The sequence below is a fragment of the Eubalaena glacialis genome, chromosome 13 (assembly GCF_028564815.1).
Source record: "Eubalaena glacialis isolate mEubGla1 chromosome 13, mEubGla1.1.hap2.+ XY, whole genome shotgun sequence".
In the NCBI taxonomy this organism is placed as follows: Eukaryota; Metazoa; Chordata; class Mammalia; order Artiodactyla; family Balaenidae; genus Eubalaena; species Eubalaena glacialis.
This window is the reverse complement of record NC_083728.1, coordinates 89,958,407-89,971,239: the sequence shown is the minus strand read 5'-3', so window position 1 is coordinate 89,971,239 and position 12,833 is coordinate 89,958,407. Positions and strand designations below refer to the sequence as shown.

Genomic DNA, 12,833 nt, shown 5'->3' with positions numbered 1-12,833 from the left:
GCTCCTGAGTTGAAAACTCTCAACATCCACACGTTTTCACTGTTCATTCTAGAACACCGTGGAGTTGACCTGTTCTGTTTGTTTACAGCCCAGAAATATTTTTCTTCATGGCCCCGACCAGCAAGTAAAAATAGGAGACTTTGGCCTGGCCTGTGCAGACATCATACAGAACACAGACTGGGCCAATGGAAATGGAAAGAGTAAGTTTCTTTTGGTGGTTGTTTTTGTTTGTTTTTGCATTAAAAAAAGAGAGAGAGAGACATGGTTGAACGCTGTCAGTATTTAAAGAGAATCATAAAGACTTAACAGCAAAGGTGAGATTTAAAAAAAAAGCAACTGTCATTTCCTTGGGAGCTGCAGTGCCCTGCTCAGTCAGGGGTCTTTATGTAGACAGTGCTAACCCCACCATGCTTCATCTCTGGCTTTTCAAATTACAGGAACACCCACACATACCTCCAGAGTGGGCACTTGCCTGTACGCTTCCCCTGAACAGTTGGAGGGATCCGAGTATGATGCCAAGGTAGTGTTTGTTCCCTTCTACCCTTTCAGTGGACTTACCCTGCAGTCATAAGTAACAAAAAGTACAGTAAATGCAGTGGAAGGTCTGACGTCGAAGTGATTTGGAAATAGCGGAGTGTGGTAGGTTATCTCTTACATCAAACTACCATAGTGCGAAGCCTCACTTTTCAACTGAATCTGACTTTTTTAGGCTATTTTACTATTTCCAAATCCGTGGGTGTCACAAAATAATTTTTGCAATGAGCTTTCCCTTTAAGATATCACCTTCCCCTCAGGAAGGCAGGATTCACCAAAGTCTGTTTTCAGCTGTTCATTCTGCTTTCAAGCTTAGGTAAATCAGTGCCCCTGACAAGTGTGACACTTGCTTCCCTCTGAGGTAGAATGAAGATGCGGAAAAGTTTTAATCCAGCTCGTTCCTCAAAGGAATGTTAAAGTAAATTCTTTTCTCAAAATAACAGCCTAGTAAATTTTCTTCCTTTTGATGAATCATTCAACTTTTTAGTGATTGGAAAAGAGCTGCCAGAAAAACCATGGCAGCTCCGAAAATCCTATGTAGTAAACACCTTCCTAAAAGACTGTTTTTAGGAAAAGTGACAGGTTTTATGCAGAGTTTGCTAAAGCTTTACCAAGAATGCCTAACTCTGAGCGGAGGCAGAGGTGGGACCGGGGTAGGCCGCAGGGACCCTCGGTGACCTCTCATGTCTCTCTCAGGCTATACCTGGCCTGGGTTTTCAAGGAGCAGTGGAGTCAGTTGTATGGTAGTGACCACTCTGGGTGGCCGGGATCACCCCTGCCCCTCGCCTGGCCCTCAGTCCTTCGTGCCCCTGGATGCCCCTTTTTGGTGTTAGAGCTGGGGATTGCAAGAGTACAGTCACCTGTCTGTAGATCACCTACAGTAGATCCAGCTGGCAGACACCTGCCTCTGTGAGGGACGAGCCAGCCCGCTGTGTTCCCTCCGTTGTAGGGACTGTCAATCATCCTTCTGTAGAAAATCCTCTCGCTTTTGAAAGGAAGGTGGGTGGGAATGGAAATGTTACTCTGTGTATTTCACTACTCATTGACCATTTCTCCCCTTTTTCAGTCAGATATGTATAGTTTGGGTGTTATCCTGCTGGAGCTCTTTCAGCCGTTTGGGACAGAAATGGAGCGAGCACATGTTTTAACAGGTTTAAGAACTGGACAGATCCCCGAGTCCCTCAGTAAAAGGTGTCCCGTCCAAGCCAAGTACATCCAGCACTTAACCAGAAAGAACTCATCCCAGAGGCCGTCTGCTGTTCAGCTGCTGCAGAGTGAACTGTTCCAAAATTCTGGAAATGTATGTATGATTTTTTTAATACTGGGGGAAATATGAAGCTTAAAATGGAATTTGTTTAAATTGTGAATCCCATTTCACAAAGAGCAGTTGAGCTTAGAATCAGGTTTATGGAAACAAAATATTTCAACCCATTCTCAGAGTTGCCAGTGGCGTACCTGTCAGGTAAGCTAGATGACCACTGCCAACTGTCTGCTCTGAAAATGGTCACATGGGCTCCAGTTTCAAGCCTCAGCTTGCTAAGTCAAAAGGTTTTAGCTTTCCTTTCCAACTATGGTATATGGCCTTTTATGAATTACTGCAAAGTATCTACTAGTAGAAAGGCACACACACCAAAGGATATAGGACAGCAGTGATTCTCAGGGGAGCTGGAGCATCTGTGGCCGAGACCGCCTTACCCAACCTAAGATCTCAGCATCCCAGTGTGCGAGTCCGGTTTTCTGTCCTGTGAGGAGGTCCTGCTCCAGGCAGCCCATCTGCTTCCTCCTTCCTGACATGTCGTTTCAGTGCCAGGTATAAACAGAAACTTTCTAAGACTTAAAAAAGCTTGATTCAAAGAGAAATTCACAGGTTCTCTAGTGCTTTGCTACTCAAAGTGGGTCCTCCGACCAGCGGCATCAGCCTTACCTGGGAGCTTGTTAGATACACAGGCTCCGGGGCTCCACCCCAGACCTGCATTGTAGCGAGATCTCCGAGTAATTTATACACAGCGTGTGAGCAGCGTTGTGTGGCTGCACCGGTTCCAGAGTGCAGTCTCCAGACCAGCAGCATAAAATCACCGTGAACTCGACAGAATTCTTAGACCCCCCCCCCTTCCCCCACCGACCTATTAAAAGAGACATCTGGGGGAGAAGGGGCTGCTCTCTGTGCTTCCACAAACCCTCGAAGCGGTTCTGATGCACATGAGTTGGGGAACCACTTGCAACTGGTTAGTTGATTTGTCTTTTGTTTAAGGCTTATTTGTTTTCAAGTAAAACAGTGAATTTTAGTAGATTGAACGGTAAACAGGTAGGTGTAGTGCTTTTCTCTCAGTCTCTGAAAATAGCAGATGTGGTTGTTGAATTGATATCCTTGTATGGAGAGAATTTTCTAACTCCCCGTGAAGCTAGAGTAGAGACCGTAGTTATTTGTTGTTAATGGTAAGGATTTCTCCTTCTTGTAGAATTGTTTATAGAGTAACCTATGCATACCTGTACAGATAAATTTGCATAGACAGGTGGCCCTCACTTTGCACTTTGTGTAGTGCAGGACTGTGAAAATGACCACGCAGAGCTCACAGCATACAAAAGGAGCTTAATAATCAATGGGAAAAGTTACAGTTGTTCCATGACCTTTAAAAATGTTTGTCAAAACATTAAAACTCTCTTATTATCAGTTACAGATGTATGCGGAAATGAAAAAAATTATAAAACTATAATTGAGAATTAAAGTGTTTCAAGAGCAGTTTGAATAGTGCCCACCTTCATCTTGTCCTATAACTTAGCACACGGAGTGAGCATCTTTTCTATGCCTTGGTGACTTGTCATACTCCTTGCTAAGTTTGGATCAGTTTCTGGCATTTTATCTTTGGCACTTTTGATGTTATGATCTGTCTCCAAGAGTTCTTTTAATGTGAAGTTTTCTTGGGGACATCTTCACCCTCTTCCTGTTCATGTTGATAAGCTGTCTTCACTCAGTGCGTCTGATGGTGGCGGGATCGGCATTCCCGCGATCAGCTGCTTCGTCTGTAACACCGTGCGTTTGATACTCACTTCTAGCGTCCTCACTTTTCATTACTTTGCTGTACTTTCATCTTTGTTGGCCAGTTCCCTCTTTCAAAAATGTCACGTGGGCTTATCACTGGGAGACAGGAGGCAGCACAAGTCCACACACTGCCTGTGTGCGAACCGACTAACAGGTGCACGGTGACCAACCACCAGAGCCTTTGAAAGAAGTGATGATTGTTCCTGATGATGACGTGTATGGTGGGTCACATAGTGTTTTGTGGACTGAAGCGCTAAGGCAATTAGAGTCACTATACCTTGGTAACTGGCACTTGACCCACGTTGCTGGGTGACGCGTAATAAGCTGTGAGAACTGGAATCCACGCATATTGGAACTGTGCAAAGAGAGGCAGCCCTGTATATTTAAAAGGAAAGGAAGAAGCCGTTGTAACGGAGCTTAAAATTTTCTCTCTTTACAGGTTAATCTCACCCTACAGATGAAGATACTAGAGCAAGAAAAAGAAATTGAAGAACTAAAGAAGCAGCTAAGTCTCCTCTCTCAAGACAAAGGGGTTAAGAGAGTGACATGAAAGATGGGGGTGTGCCCGTCTAGCCTCAATAGGCTCTATAAATATGAGTGGACTTTTTAAGCTAAATAGTCAACTGGAATGTAAATTTTCAATCTTTATTAGGGTATGGCTGGTATAACTCTAATCGTATTTAGTAAGCCTGTATAAGACTTATTAAAGTGAGGTTGTGAAAGTACCTTTTAAGGCTGGCATTTTGAACCTAAGACTGCTCGAAACGAAACCTGTTCTGTTCTTGCCTTTCTCCTACCCACCACGCTCCTTTTCCTGGACTTCTCACTTTAATATTACCATCCATCCAGTCTCTGAAAGTGAAAGTGTAGGCCTCATCCTCAGCTGTTCTTTCTCTTTTGAACTCTGCCTGTCGCCCACCAAGTCCTCCTCTCGGTTCTGCCGCAGAGACCTAAGTGTGCTCTGGACCCATCGCTGCCCAAGCCCAGGCCCGCACACTAGCTGCACCGTTCCAGGTTGACAGCTGCTGGCCTTCCTACCCTCCACACTGCGCTGTTCCCACGGGCTCCCTCCTTCCTCACAGACTTGCTTCCCCCCAAGTCTACATTCCTCGAAGGCAGTGATATGATACGTTCATATTTGTACCCCAGTGTGCCTGCCACATCGCTGGCAATTGTCACGGTACATTGCATACAGTGTTGCTGGATTTTAAATAAAATGAAAACCACAAATTAATTATATGATGCATTTATTGATATTTAACCACTGGCCTAAAAGACTTTGATTTTAGTACAAGTCCCTTTACCAATAATAGGCACAAAACAGCACCATCCTTAAAATTTAAACCCTTTAAAATCAGTGACTGAGGTTCACTGAAGGAGCTTGAGGGCTGTGTGAAAAGGGGCCAGGTTTTCACAGGCCCTCATCCACTTCTGCACGTTGGCTGGCGCTGTCCCACTGCAGCCCCCTGTCTGCTGGAGAACGGACCACAGCACGACATCCGCCACCGTGAGTTCATTCCCAACGAGCCAGGGGCTCTTCCCGAGAGCAGAGTTCATGGAGCGGAACACAGCGGCTTTTTCTTTACTGCTTCCCTCTTTTAGCTGAAAAATAGCTATATCTACCCAGCTATCTATGAGGGTTAAATTCACAGCATCCTGCTTCTGGCCAAAGAGAGAGAACAGGAAGCGTGCAATGTTCCCTTCTCCTTCGATGGGACACATCGTTTGGACACTGAACTTCATCTGAGTCTTCGGCACTGAAAAGAAATAAGCACTCCGTGAAATGTCAACAAGAGCAGCGCCACCGGAGGACGTGCTTGTAGAGCGTGGCAAGGGGAGTCCCTGTTAGTCACGAACCGGTGGCGAGGGAAAGTGTATTTTCAAGAAAATCGCAGTTTTAGTCAGCCTCCAAAAGGTTAGTAATATTCAAGAAAGTTTGAACTGCAGGTTTAAACAGTGCAAACTGTAAGTTATAAAGTAACCATTTCTGGTATTAGATGATGACGGTTTTCAAGCTAGAAGGGACCTCAGACCATCTGTTCCAACGCCTGTGCCTAAGGATCTGGGCATGAGGCCTGCAAACCAGGGGTCCCATCTCCCGGGCCAGGACCTCCTGCCGCCCTCACCCTGGCTCTCCACGTGTGGCTGAGGGCAGCAAGGCCTCGATGGATGGACGTGAACTCAATTCCATCCGTAGGAACTTAACCGGGAGAAGCGCACACACCAGTGAGATAATGAATAAATGACATCCTGCCAGCCTTTAATGGGTAACGGCCATTACAAGAGGACGTCAATGTCCCCATAATGATAGGTTTTGGAATGTGAGGGCACGACGGCCATGAGAGCCGTGACTCCCCTTCCCTGGCTGGTTAGACAGGATTCCCTCGGAGACTGCTCTCAGTTGAGACCTCCACCTTCCCAGAGGAAGGAGAGCATCTCTGGGCCAAGGTGCACCTGCTCCTCTTGGAGAACCGCCCCCCCCCCAACCCCGCAAGCTCTCTGGACTTTGCCGGCAAGCAGCTGCAGACCGCCCCTTTCCCATCCCCCACTGCCTCCCAGTCACCCAGCCCCTCCGCTTACCGTCCTTCCAAATAAGAGTGAAACCCAGCTGGTACTCGTGACGGGGCTGCTGCCTCGTCTGCTCGCCGAAGCACCTGAGGAGGTTTGCCGGCACGCTCTTGACCGCTGAGTGCGTGTGGACGGTGGACAGGACCTTGTAGTGGTCACAGAGCAGCCGGTGCAGCACAAGCAGGGAGAGGGGTGGCGAGGCGGGGTTGGCGTTGATCACGATGTCCTTCAGTGCCCCGTAATCCTGGGGAGCAAACCCCAACAGGGCAGATGACACCAACAGCAACCTGAGTGCTGACACTGTACCAGGTGCTGTGCTTAGACCCCCACCAGGCTTCTCTAAAGAATCGTCACCTCCCGGGAAGAAGGAACTAATGTCACCCCACCTGCAGCCAAGGATGCGAGTGCTGGGGATGGAAGGAAGCTACCAAGGGGGCTCGGCTCGGTAGGAAGCAGGGGACGGCAGCCGACTCCAACCCTCCACCCCTGCAATGCTGCGCCCAATAAATAAAAGGTGACTCTACTCAAATTAGTACAGCATGTTAGGACTGACACCTCTATTTGTCCCTAAGTTAAAAAAAAAAATCACACGTGTAATTACTCCATTTACTAAATCTTTCTAATGCCCGACAGGATATAGTTTCTACAGCAATTTGTTTGAGTTACGTGTCCGTGAAGAATCCCTTGGAAAAGGGTCTTCGCTCAGGGAGATTTTAAAAAACTAGGTGTGAATTAAAGTGCCAAAACACACTGCCTTTTTATTTTATTTTGTTTTTAAAATGTATTTTATTGAAGTATAGTTGATTTGTAACACGCACTGCCTTTAGATGCGGACTATCTTATTTCTGTACATCCGCTCTTCATAACTAATGAACTCATATGATACAACAGAGGCCAAACTCTGTGGCTTTCTGTCCACAGCCGGCCACAATCTGGCCTCTGGTCTTGCCACTCCTGACCGATGCCCTTCATGTGGACCTATGCTGGATGCTCTGCATTTCTCTGAACATATCGTGTTACTTGATGCTGTGCCTTTTGCGGTATCAAGATTTATCTGAAGCACCGTGTGCTCTGGGAGGCCCCCTGGCATGCTGGGACACCCGGCACAGCTGTCTTACCGACTCATCCCCTATGCAGACTGGCTCCCTGGGGGACTGGCTGAGTGGGGTCTCATGGGCCCCCGGTGCATGCAAACATGAACTGGGGGATGAAGGGATACATGAGTGCAGAGGGACGGACGTTACCAAAAACAGCTCTGGGGGAGACATGGCAATGCTGCCTCCGCTTGTTAGGTCTTTAAGCAGGACCGTTTTCTATCACCAGTTCTAGGGGAGGGTGCTAGCAGGGATTCTCGGGACGAACCCTCTTGCACCCACTTGTAACAAGACATTCTTTCTTTGTGTATCAGATTGTCCTCTAAATCAATTGAAGCCTGTAGACTGACATTAAAGGTGGCTGATGCAACTAAATTTTAACACAGCAAACTGAATTTAAGCAAAATATGTCTGAGGTATGAGATTGTGACTGGCTTTTAGCAACAAATTGCAAAAGGATCGGTGGGATTTTTGCGCCTGGACAGCCAAGGCTCTGAAATTCAGGCCACTCTCAAAGAGTTAGGGTTGACTCGGCTGAACCTCAGAGAAGCACTGAGTGAACGACCATTTCTCCAGGGCTCGGAGTCTGCCGGGAGCTGCCCCAAGTGGCAGGAAGCAGGGACTCTTGACTCCCTCTTCTGCCTAAGGATCGCCCCCGTTCTCCACCGGGTCTGAGAAATCCAGAAGCTGCATTAGAGCCTGCCTGGCTTCACTCAAAGCTCATGAATCTGTTCTGTGCAAAGGCACAATCAGAGGAGGAATGTGCTTTTTGCACCACCTTTGAAAACTCGAAAACCAGGGCTTTAATCACACCGGCACATTTTCCAGCACTGACATCCACCTAGCGCGCTGATGTTCTTTAGCCTTCTAGATGCACTTACCTTTCCAAGCACGGAATTTAAGTCCAATGCACCGGTCGATAAAGCAGCGGGCTCGTCAGCTTGGATTATGTTGGTTACATCCAAGTCTGCGTCTGGTGTCTGAATCATCTTGGAGAGACCATCGACCGCAGCTTTCAATTCATACAGACGTTTTAAAATATCATCTTGGCGGGACTCAAGAGCTTGAAGAGATGGGTCCGACTCTTCCTAAACAGACCAACATCAAAACGTTCACTTCCTCTCACATCAAAGCAGTCTGTTTGATCACTTGTCTTCCACTTAGTTCGAACCTCCCACCTTTCCGAAGACATTAAAATGAGGTAGCAGAATCATCTCATTTGCCCCAGTCCAATAGGTCCTGCAAATCAATCCCCAAATGCTATAAAACAAATAATGTTGTGCCTGAAAGCCACTTTGAAATTGTAGGACTCCTATTTCAGGTGATTTAGTCTTTAAGAACAGAGAATGAGAGAAGACGGACACAAATTGTTCTTTCTATCAAACTAGTTCAAAATACTTTGTGTAAATGAATAGAAAAAGATTGGGGGTGGCGATGAGGATGTAATCAACCATTTATACTAATCGAAGGGAAAAGGGAGCACACACAGGTTAAAAAAAAGTGTCCTTAAGCTTGGAAGTATGTCTCGGGGGGTCAAATGATCCATTCCCCAAATCATTTTCTAGGCAATACTGGCACTCACATTATCTTAGAATCATCTAGAACTTTTTCACCGCTGAAATGTATTACTTCATAAAGAGGGAACATTCACATTTTTCATTCACTGAATCTTTGCATCTTTCTTGCCTGGCACAGTGGACTAATACACCATAAGTAACTAATGATATTGGGTTGGCCAAAAAGTTCGTCTGGGTTTTTCCGTAACGGGACTTTTTGGCCAACCCAATATTTGCTGAGAAGTAAATCTCAAATCTCTACAGACGTAATTAATTAATTAATTAATTAATTAATTAAATTTATTTATTTTTGGCTGGGTTGGGTCTTTGTTGCTGTGCGCGGGCTTTCTCTAGTTGCAGTGAGCAGGGGCTACTCCTCGCCATGGTACACGGGCTTCTCACTGCGGTGGCTTCTCTTGTTGTGGAGCAAGGGATCCAGGTGCGCGGGCTTCAATAGTTGTGGCACACAGGCTCAGCAGTTGTGGCACACAGGCCTAGCTGCTCTGCGGCATGTGGGATCTTTCTGGACCAGGGCTCGAACCTGTGTTCCCTGCGTTGGCAGGCGGATTCTTAACCACTGCGCCACCAGGGAAGTCCCTACCGACTTACTTTAAAAAGCAATAACAAGAAACCTCCCAGCAGTCACACTGTGCAGCCTATTTTCAGATTCACAAGCTCTCACAAAAGATAATCCATTTGAGTCAAGAGAACAAAGAACACGTTAAGCATGAGTAAGACACTCATGACTAGACAAAAGGGTCAATAGGCAATGACCTTGAGTTTATTATAAACATGCACTCGTGGCCTTCCCGTGCACCTGCAACGAAGAGTAGCCCCCGCTCGCTGCAACTAGAGAAAGCTCGCGGGCAGCAACGAAGACCCAATGCAGCCAAAAATAAATAAAATAAATAAATTTATTTAAAAAAATAATAAAAAATAAACATGCACTCATGATACAATGTGAGTGTTGGAAGAGTGCCTGCTCACATTTGTATGCTGGTGAGTTTAAGGAACATTTTGTTTCTCCCCTTGTCACTCACAACACTGCCCTCTTCGCAGAGCCAATTCATCACCAGCTGTTGTCAATTTTCTGGAATCCAGTGACTTGTAAGTGTGCCTCCATGGTCAATGCCTGAGTCCAAGACACCATTTTTCACCTGGCCTACTTCCACTGGTCACCTTGCATCCATTCTGGTCCACCCCTCCAACCCACCCATCCCTACGATGGCAGCCAGAAATCAAAACAACCTCTTAGGCTAAAAAGCCTAACCTGGATTGATAAATAGCTTGTATGAATGGTTCTCTGGTTACCTCCTCTCCCATCATTCTCCCCATTGCTCTGGGCTCTGGCCATGCTGTTCTTTGGATCCTAAAACACACAGGCCCCCACCTGCCACAGGGCTTTTCCTCATCAGGTTCCCTCTGTCTGCAACATCCATCCCCCTTCTCTCGGCTGGTTACTGCCAATTTACCCTAGAACTGGATCTCCATGATCTCAACTCCCCTCACCTGCTGCTCTTGTTTAAGATCAAACAGCAGAGAAATGCAAGATGACTACCATCTGGGTGGGATAAAGAAGGATAGAGTTCAGTGTGCCAATTAAATAATGTGGTGCTGACTGGAAATAAGTGTGCAAATGTGTGACTGGTAAGGCTACCACCTGTGTGATATCCTCATGTTACTCAATATCAGTCCTCCTGAGTAATACTTCCAATCTTTTAATCCAGCCTGTATGTGTGCATTCTTTGTGTACAACTTTGCTCATTTCTACAAATGGCAGTCGGGTCCCTGCCCAACCAGGGGCGAAGCACCTACTGTATTCAAAACCCGTCAACACTCACTGAAGACTGAACCCGGTACTGCGTGTGGAATGTGGCCTGTGATAAGAGCCCAGCATAGCTTCATCTGAGGAACGCAAGATGCTCAAGTTCTGCTTTACCTACCACACCTTCTAATGCTGGCCTGTTGCTTTCCTTGTTCAGGAAAGACTGTGACTTGGCATGTTGTGTTTAATCCATTTGTGTTGTTTTACATGGATTTAGAAGCATTTTATTCTTTGTGTTGCTCTCATTTCCTCTGGAGGTGCTAGATTTCTACTGATCTGTTCACATTGTTATCATCTGCTAAGTTATCACCTTCAAAGTTGCAAGTTCACAGTTAAATGCCCAAAGGAAGTTAGGCAGCATACTTAAAAAAAAAAAAAGAAAGGGGGACTTGGTCTCAAAAGAGATGTTATGCTCCCCACTCTGGGGTTTTCTTTTTGATTCCATGGGACTGTCCAGTTAAGGGGCACCAGACCATGCCTCCATGGGAATCTCCAGGTGAAGAGATACTGGACCATGCCTGCGTTTTTGCCTTAGCTCTGCAGTGAGACAACAGTTGTGTTATTTGGTTTCAAACTAAACTAACCACCGCCCTTCCAATCGAGGCAGAAAGGTCTTAAGACAAAGGATGACAGGGAAAACAAGCCACGAACGTTATCTATTCACTCATCTTGAGTCAGAATGGACAGAAAGTCTCTCCAGCTGGAAAATTAAAATGTGTATCTGCAATTAATAATAAAAGTCAAAGTTGAGCAGGTACTTTACAAAAGAGGTGAAATCAAAATGCCCAATAAACATGAAAAGGGGCTCGACTGATTCAGAGGTCTCGGAGATCTGAACTAAATTACAGTAGGATGCCACTGTACACCCACCAGCTTTGGGGAGGGTGCCAGCATCAGAAATTCGTATACACTGCGGGTGAGAGCATAAACCGGGATGACCGCTTTGGAAAGCAATCTAGTCCAGTTGAAGACAGACCAGCCCACTGAGCCAGCGATCCCATCCCTTAGTATATACCCTATGCCTGCTCGTGTACAAGAATATTCTGCAGAATAATTCATAACAGCCTAAAATGCAAAACCAGCCGACGCCCGTAAGCAGCGGGACGGATAAAGCCGTGGGGGCACAGTCAAGCCAAGGAGCAGCAGACCGCAGAGCAGAAAACGCTTCGCCTTTTCATGGCAGCAAAGGGATTCTTCAAATCATATCTAGAAGAGGCAGCCAGACACTGCAGGGCACACGCTGCATGCTTCTACTTACACCAAGACTACATGGTTTAGGGATGCATACTCAGGTGACAAAATAAGAGAAAGCTGGACGTAATGACCGCGGAAGTCGGGTACTTTGGGGGTAGTTTTAAATGGGGCGCTGACAACGTGTTAACTTGAGTGGTGGTGACACTAGGATTCGCTTTATAATTCCTCAAAACGAGCATTTACGTGCTATTCGCTTTTCTGTGGGTAAAATTTCGTCATATAAAAGTTTAAGTAGTCATAAGCGAAAAAACAGATACCAGATGGATAGCTCTTTTAATAGATAAGAGTTACGGTCGTTCGGAGGCCGGCGGGCGCGTGAGGCTGGAGTGGGGTAGGCGATCGGGGCTGGTCCCCACGGTTTGTTCGAGACAGTTCGGGTCCCAAGGTCCGGGCCTGGAAGGACCCCTCCCCTAGTCCTCCAACTGAGGGCCAGGGCGGCAGCGCGTGCGCACTGAACAAGAGGGCAGCGGGGCGGGGCCGCGGTGGAGCCAGGGCGCCTGAGCACTGGACGGGCGGGCGGTGGGACTAGAGCCTTGGCGCCTGGCACTGGGCTGGTGCGGGGCCGGGGCAAGGGCCGCGCGCTCCTACCTGCACGTGGCTCGCGGCTGGCGCGGGGCTGCCGATCCTACCGTGCACGTTGGGGAGCCGGTACATGCAGGTGGGAAGCTCTACACGGAGAGATCCACTGCCCTCGTGATAAGGCTTTACCTGGTACATGGGCATTGTGGAACCCAAGGGAGGGAAGGTGGCGGGTGAGAGACACGAACGCTCAGAAACGGTCCAAGTCCACGACAGGCTGCGGCCGCTTCCTTTCCGACCCTGAGGCTGGCGTCCGGGAAAGCGCAATTCCTGTGCTCTAATTGGCCCCTGCTCATTCGACGTCATGGACTCGACCTTTGACACAACCAATCAGCGAGAAGGAGAGGTGGGAAGCGTTCGTAGCCTTATCCGGAAGTGGCGGG

At 47.2% G+C, this 12,833-nt stretch overlaps 2 protein-coding genes across 5 annotated transcripts in view; one reads left to right on the top strand and one right to left on the bottom strand.

Annotated features, from left to right (window-relative positions):
* Nucleotides 1-4,808, top strand: part of EIF2AK1 (eukaryotic translation initiation factor 2 alpha kinase 1) — a 30,389-nt gene extending 25,581 nt beyond the window's left edge. For all 3 annotated transcript variants that reach the window (XM_061209476.1, XM_061209475.1, XM_061209477.1), the window contains exons 12-15: nucleotides 89-200; nucleotides 438-520; nucleotides 1,601-1,834; nucleotides 4,014-4,808. In XM_061209476.1, coding sequence (XP_061065459.1) covers nucleotides 89-200; nucleotides 438-520; nucleotides 1,601-1,834; nucleotides 4,014-4,124 — 540 coding nt within the window. In that variant the 3' untranslated portion in view covers nucleotides 4,125-4,808. The remainder of the gene's footprint in view (nucleotides 1-88; nucleotides 201-437; nucleotides 521-1,600; nucleotides 1,835-4,013) is intronic.
* Nucleotides 4,805-12,701, bottom strand: AIMP2 (aminoacyl tRNA synthetase complex interacting multifunctional protein 2). Of its 2 annotated transcripts, none has more exons than XM_061209481.1 (4): nucleotides 12,460-12,701; nucleotides 8,118-8,324; nucleotides 6,155-6,386; nucleotides 4,805-5,331 (listed from the first exon to the last, which is right to left on the bottom strand). In XM_061209481.1, exons 1-4 carry the CDS (start codon nucleotides 12,592-12,594, stop codon nucleotides 4,943-4,945), a joined length of 963 nt encoding a protein of 320 aa, XP_061065464.1. In that variant the 5' UTR covers nucleotides 12,595-12,701; the 3' UTR covers nucleotides 4,805-4,942. The 2 variants fall into 2 exon arrangements, with proteins under 2 accessions (XP_061065464.1, XP_061065465.1); XM_061209482.1 differs by having other exon boundaries at nucleotides 12,580-12,701.
* Nucleotides 12,702-12,833: the final 132 nt, after the last annotated feature.

Coding starts and splice junctions, on each gene's coding strand:
- AIMP2 (XM_061209481.1), bottom strand. CDS start 12,594: ATGCCCATGTACCAGGTAAAGCCTTATCACGAGGGCAGTGGATCTCTC. Junction 8,325..12,459: donor CAGCCGCGAGCCACGTGCAG/GTAGGAGCGCGC, acceptor TGGTCTGTTTAG/GAAGAGTCGGACCCATCTCT. Junction 5,332..6,154: donor CACTCTTATTTGGAAGGACG/GTAAGCGGAGGG, acceptor ATTTCTTTTCAG/TGCCGAAGACTCAGATGAAG.